The sequence below is a fragment of the Triticum aestivum genome, chromosome 4D (assembly GCF_018294505.1).
Source record: "Triticum aestivum cultivar Chinese Spring chromosome 4D, IWGSC CS RefSeq v2.1, whole genome shotgun sequence".
Classification (NCBI taxonomy): Eukaryota; Viridiplantae; Streptophyta; class Magnoliopsida; order Poales; family Poaceae; genus Triticum; species Triticum aestivum.
Window position 1 is genome coordinate 57,931,387 of NC_057805.1, and position 6,682 is coordinate 57,938,068.

The window sequence follows — 6,682 nt, forward strand, 5'->3', positions numbered from 1 at the left end:
CGACTGAATCCTTTTCGTTCAATCCTATGCGTCAGGGGGACAGCTGATCGAACGGATGTGGGTCGACCGGCCGAACCTAGTGCCAGTCTGCCAGCGCCTAACATCGGCCATTTGTTTTAATGAAATTTCATCACGTTATCCTCTTCTATCCAACAACAATGCCAATCCAACTGCCCCAATATCTTTAGCCACCGTCCGTGCCACCGATGCCACCACCTCCGTCGTATCCCACCCCACTTCCCAACTCCTCATGTGGCTTCTCCTAGTCGCATCGCTGCCTTCCAGCCAGGGTCGCCCTTGCGTCATCTTTGTCGTCTCTCTCTCTCCACCTCCACCCCAGGCCCTTGCTCGGCAGGTCGTCTACTATCAGTGAATTGAGGTTACCACGGCGTCTCATGTTTGATGAACGAGGACTAGAAGTCTACAACACTGAGTCAATACTCACTTCACGTGTTCTCTCCCTTCAGAAAGTTTTCAATTGTTTCTCTTCTTTCTGTTAGTTTTCATGTGCCAAAACATGTTCTGTATCGTCAGAATGGTGCCGATTTCGGTTCAAAAAAAGTGAATGGTGCCGATTTTGTTGACGCCAACTTGGTTGTTTCAATCAGTTTTTTCAGCAGGCTATTTCAGTGATTACATTATAGTTGCACCTTAAATGATTGTATGGCTAATCATGTAGACTTAAGAGTTGAGAATCCATTTTTCTGTTTGCAATTCTTGGCTTTTGTTTGCTTGGAGTGCATAAGTTTTGCTAGATGGAGATGAACTATTTGTAGAAGTGGTCATACGACAATACATATTGTTTGTCATGGATAGAGGGAGTAGCTGATAATTAGCTCTTATGCTGACATCAGAATAATCTGTAAGCACATGAAACACCTTAACTTATGTTGTTTTTTGTGAAATAACCTTGACTTATGTTAATAGTAAACACCATGATGTTTTCCAAAAAGCTTATGTCCATCTCTATTATCCACCTTCATCATGCACAACACACACACAGGCGATGCAAATCACATCTGTAGCGGTAGCCCGGTGGGGGCGCAGCGGAGCGCGCCTTACCGTCTAGTAAAGTCTTAATACACCATGTGTATGTGATTACACGATGCAAATAATGATTATAAGATACATGCACTCAACCATAAATGAGTATTGAATAAATACAATGTGGTACCATGGGGGTGGGGGGCAAATGCCCTCTGTCCACCACATAATAGTATTGACGTTATGTTCTGCAAGTAACATTTTTATAATTTATTTAGGTATGCAGACGTATCGGGCCCTTATTTAAGATGGGTCCTAGGCCGCCACATCTCTTCCCCTGGCCTAGGGCTGACCATGCTTCCGTTCATCCTGAATACAAGGAAGACGCGGGCGATCTGGATGTGGAGGGTGATGAGTTCGTAAATGAGGATGATGATGAATTTCTTGCACCCTGTTATCCTATTGTGTGACGATATGTGACAGTTTCATCAGTGTTGATCATGATTTCTCTTGCCAGTTTGAAGCAGTTAGCCTTCCAAAGAAGCTCAAGGAGATGGTGAAGCAGTTAGCCTTCCAAAGAAGCTCGAGAAGATATAAGAAAACAACGTTCTAACGGATCTAGCCTGAGAGTGATGAAGGTTACCTATAAGACCATCATATTGACAAACACAAGGGCAACTACGACAAAGAAGACCTGGATAGCTTGATGAAACCCGGGGGCAACTACATACACACAAGCATCTTCGCAACATCTATCCTCTTGGGTGGCTTCCTTGCTATCTCTACTACTTCAAAAATAAGTAGCGTGCCATGAGATATTGATGAAGCATCTCAACCCCCTGGATGGGAGCCCACATTGTTACATTGACTAGCGAGAGAGAGAGAGATCCTCTTGAAAGAATTACATGCATTCGGTTGCAGGACTAACCGCAGGGGAATTACAGGGGGTTGGAGAGTTGAGATAGATGCAAACTCTAACAGGATAAAGGCTACATCTATCTCCTAGAGGTAGTAGCGCGCAAGGCACATGGCCGGCTCACACAATATTACATGTTTAACACCCTCCCTTAATCTAAACTCTGCAAGTTGAGATTACGTTTAAACTCTTTTCAAATGGTCTTGTAGCCAAAGCTTTCGTGAATCCAGCTGCAACTTGATCTCTCGAGTGTACAAAACGAATGTCCAGTTCCTTGTTTGCAACTCTTTCTTTGGCAAAATGATAGTCTATCTCAATATGCTTGGTTCTTGCATGAAACACAGGATTAGCAGCTAAGTATGTAGCACCAAGATTGTCACACCAAAGACAAGGAGGTTGTGTGTGATGAAGACCAATCTCCTTAGGAATGGCCTTTACCCAAATAATTTATGTCGTTAAGTATGTAGCTTGGTTCTTGCATGAAACACAGGATTAGCAGCTAAGTATGTAGCACCAAGATTTTCAAGAGAATCTTTTATCCGTGCACATTGATGTACACTAGGAAATTAAAACAAATCCTTGGAGGGAATAGGAATTTCTAAATGGGAGGATTATGTAACAGTTATGCACTTTCCAAAGTTGGTTAACAATGGGTATAAGAAGCATGTGGTCATGTCTCAATGCTAAACCAGTGTTGCCTTAAGATTGTCATAGATGGTTGATATTGTTTCTCCTACCCTGAGAATTATAGTATGCAACGCAAACCGGAGCTATGGTTGATTGAGTATGAGATGTTACTAAAGGTTTAGATACTATACCTTGTGCACTTTAATACATGGCATGTACTATAATTTCACATGTCGTCTCCTTTAGGAGCAAGTCTTTGCCAAGCTTCCTAAATTTTCTCGTGGGTTAATCCCTTCTGATGGACAACAATTTTGGGGGTTGGGAATAGGTATGGATTTTTTGTGTGTTCATTTTATTTAAAATCATAAAATGTAGGTTACAGTATCCAAAAGTAAATACATGAACATAAGTTCTAGAGAAAAAAATGAAAGTATTGGAGAGACACCATGACTAAGAGAGCACGAATAACTTGTGAAATGTTACACATCCATTACTACTACACATCAGTAAACTGGTAAGACATTTGTGGGGTAGTCCAACCCAGGGTTCAGAAAACTAGACAAAACCTGTTTGACCCTTTTCGAGCAGGTACTACTAATAATCGAACCTGCCACGGAGTAGTCGTGTTACCTAAACAGTAAATAGGTTAAGAAACCCTGATACTACAATGCGCAATTGCTAATTGCAGGTATGATTTATCGAAAATATATGTTGGTTAATGGTTAGTCATGTTTGTTCAAAAGTTACCATGTTGGCTATCTTAATGTAATGTTTTGCTATGTGACCTTTGTCTTTTAAATAAATTTTGTAACAACCTATTACCAAACTACATATATAAATACCAATTTCACATAACTATTTAGGGATAACGTGCATCACAAAACTACAAATGTAAAGACTAATTTCACATAAACAGATTTATGTACTATTGACTACAGGAGTGTGATGTATTTTTACAAAACCAAGTCTTACATAAGCACACTCACAAAATTCTTATATACATAGTTATGGGATATGTTTGATCAATTAACCGGTAAAGTATAGACTAATGTTCTATTCTGTGAAATTTGTTCTTCAACCTGTAATTTTGTGATACTTTGTGCATTAAAAATTGTAGTTTTATGAAATTTACTCTTGTTATTCAGAATATACGTGCATATTTGCTACTTTAGTTGGCCTTAAACACTTCTCCTTCTCAACAGTACCAGTCAGGATCCGGTAGCAAAGGTTTCTGTAAGTCAAACAACAACTGGAAGTGGATTTCCTGCTCCAAAGATTGCAGCTTTCTCATCAAGGGGTCCAAGCTCTGTCTATCCTGCAGTGCTCAAGGTATATACTGCAAAATTACAGTTTTTACATCATAAATTTGTTGATCTTTGTGTCTTTAATATATCACTGTTCTTAACATATGAAATGATACCTTCACACTGCATTGTAAACAGCCTGACATTACTGCACCGGGGGTGAATATTTTAGCAGCAGCGCCACAGGTTGGTATTTACAAGGAACTGGGGCTCTACTTCTTCGATTCAGGGACATCGATGGCTTGCCCACATGTATCCAGCATTATAGCTGTGCTCAAGTCACTCCATCCAGACTGGTCACCTGCTGCTTTCAAATCAGCACTAATGACAACCGGTAGGTATAGGCTAATTATATTATTAGGATAACGTCTTTCCATAGACTTTGAAGTATGTTGAACATTATATGTCCAAAAAGAAAATCATATGTTCGTAATGCATTTTTAACAGAAATAAGTTGTTTTGCAGCATACATTACAGACAACAACGGTCTCCCGTTACTAGCTGATGCAACCCCAAATAAGATTGCAGATCCTTTTGATTATGGAGCTGGATTTATTAATCCGACTCAGGCAAGTGATCCTGGACTTATATACGACATCAATGCTTCAGATTACCAGAAATAGTTCAACTGCATGCTTGGGTCAGATACAAACAGTAGTTGTATAGCAACCCAGAAATCTTTGTTTGACCTGAATCTCCCATCAATCGCCATCCCAAATCTCAAGTCATCGGAAACGGTATCAAGGACTGTCACCAATGTGGGCCAAGCTGATGCAGTGTATAAAGCATTTGTTGAGCCCTCTGCTGGAGTTGATATGCTGGTCAAACCTATGGTGTTGGTGTTTGGCAAGGATACAAGCTCACAGTCTTTCAAGGTGAGCTTCAAGGCAACACAAAAGATCCAAGGCGATTACTCATTTGGTAATTTGGTGTGGCACGATGGAGGCAGCCATTGGGTCCGAATCCCGATAGCGGTTCGTGTTGTTATCGGTGATCTCTATTCAACCGTCTCCTAAACTATCAGTGTGGAGGCAAAGGGTTAAGTTTGTAGTTAATGTATGTAATAAGTGATGTGCTACCTGATGTTTGAATTTGTTGCCTGTTGCGTCCATAATTTTACAAGAACAAAATGCTCACGTATCATGATATCTGAGCTTCATTTGATGAAATAAAAGCAGTTTTAATTGTTACTTTCAAGCATTTTTTGTGGGTTATTTTCAAGCAGTTTGAAAGTCTAGCAACTATAGGTTCTCAATTGCAACATAAATGTTCTTGGAAAAACTTGTTTGTAAGTAGATGAAATACGAGTAGGCGCAATTTGTAGTGGAAACACTTAAACCAAAACTGTAGCATCAGTCTGAGTGCCATCGCTATGATTCATATTCCATATGTTCAAAGAACAATCTATCCATCTGGAGGACAACATGATTCATACTCCCTATGTCCCATATTAGTTGTTGCCCAAACGGATTTATTTTAGCACTGAAATACGCCTAGATACGTTCATTTCGGTGATAACTAATATGAGACAAAGGGAGTACTTAATTCCTATATTTATTACAGGAAGCTGATACGTCTCCAATGTATCTATAATTTTTTATTGTTCCATGCTATTATATTATCTGTTTTGGATGTTTTATGTGCATTTTATGCTATTTTATATGATTTTTGGGACTAACTTATTAACCTAGAGCCTAGTGCCAATTCCTGTTTTTTCCTTATTTTAGAGTTTTGCAGAAAAGGAATACCAAACAGAGTCCAAATGGAATGAAACTTCTGCGATGATTTTTCTTGGACCAGAAGACATCCAGAGGGCTTGGAGTGCACGTCAGGAAAGCCACGAGGCAGCCACAAGGTCGGGAGGCGCGCCCAGGGGGTAGGGCACGCCCCCACCCTTGTGGGCCCCTCGTGAATCCACCAACCTATTTCTTCCACCTATATATTCTCAAATATCCCAAAACCTACCAAGGGAGCCACGAAACCACTTCTCCACCGCGGCAACCTTCTGTACCCGTGAGATCCAATCTAGGGGCATTTTCCGGCATCCTGCCGGAGGGGGATTCGATCACTGAGAGCTTCTACATCAACACCATTGTCTCTCCGATAAAGCGTGAGTAGTTTACCACAGACCTACGGGTCCATAGCTAGTAGCTAGATGGCTTCTTCTCTCTCTTTGATTCTTAATACAAAGTTCTCCTCGATGTTCTTGGTGATCTATACGATGTAATTCTCTTTTGCGGTGTGTTTGCCGAGATCCGATGAATTGTGGATTTATGATCAGCTTATCTATGAATATTATTTGAATCTCCTCTGAATTCTTATATGCCTGATTTGATATCTCTGCAAGTCTCTTCGAACTATCAATTTGGTTTGGCCAACTAGATTGGTTTTTCTTGCAATTGAAGAAGTGCTTAGCTTTGAGTTCAATCTTGCGGTGTCCTTTCCCAGTGATAGTAGGGGCAGCAAGGCACGTATTGTATTGTTGCCATCAAGGATAGAAAGATGAGGTTTTCATCATATTGCTCGAGTTTATCCCGCTACATCATGTCATCTTTCTTAATGCGTTAATCTGTTCTTATGAACTTAATACTCTAGATGCAGGCAGGAGTCGGTCGATGTGTGGACTAATAGTAGTAGATTGATACGCCTCCATCGTATCTACTTTTCCAAACACTTTTGCCCTTGTTTTGGACTCTAACTTGCATGATTTGAATGGAACTAACCCGTACTGACGCTGTTTTCAGCAGAATTGCCATGGTGTTATTTTTGTGCAGAAATAAAAGTTCTCGGAATGACCTAAAAATCAACGGAGATTTATTTTGGAATTAATAAAAAATACTGGCGAAAGAAT

General features: G+C 40.3%; 1 protein-coding gene across 1 annotated transcript; it reads left to right on the forward strand.

Moving 5' to 3' along the window:
- Nucleotides 1-2,973: 2,973 nt before the first annotated feature.
- Nucleotides 2,974-4,847, forward strand: LOC123099609 (subtilisin-like protease SBT3.9). The gene is made up of 4 exons (XM_044521732.1): nt 2,974-3,041; nt 3,730-3,856; nt 3,970-4,165; nt 4,477-4,847. The coding sequence occupies exons 1-4, from the start codon at nt 2,974-2,976 to the stop codon at nt 4,845-4,847; spliced, it is 762 nt and encodes a 253-aa protein (XP_044377667.1).
- The last annotated feature ends 1,835 nt before the right edge of the window (nt 4,848-6,682 follow it).

Excerpts from the sequence above, each read along its gene's own strand:
- LOC123099609 (XM_044521732.1), top strand. The coding sequence starts at position 2,974 with ATGACTAAGAGAGCACGAATAACTTGTGAAATGTTACACATCCATTAC. Across the intron at positions 3,857-3,969 it reads TCTATCCTGCAGTGCTCAAG|CCTGACATTACTGCACCGGG; the intron begins GTATATACTGCA and ends CATTGTAAACAG. Across the intron at positions 4,166-4,476 it reads ATCAGCACTAATGACAACCG|ATACAAACAGTAGTTGTATA; the intron begins GTAGGTATAGGC and ends TGCTTGGGTCAG.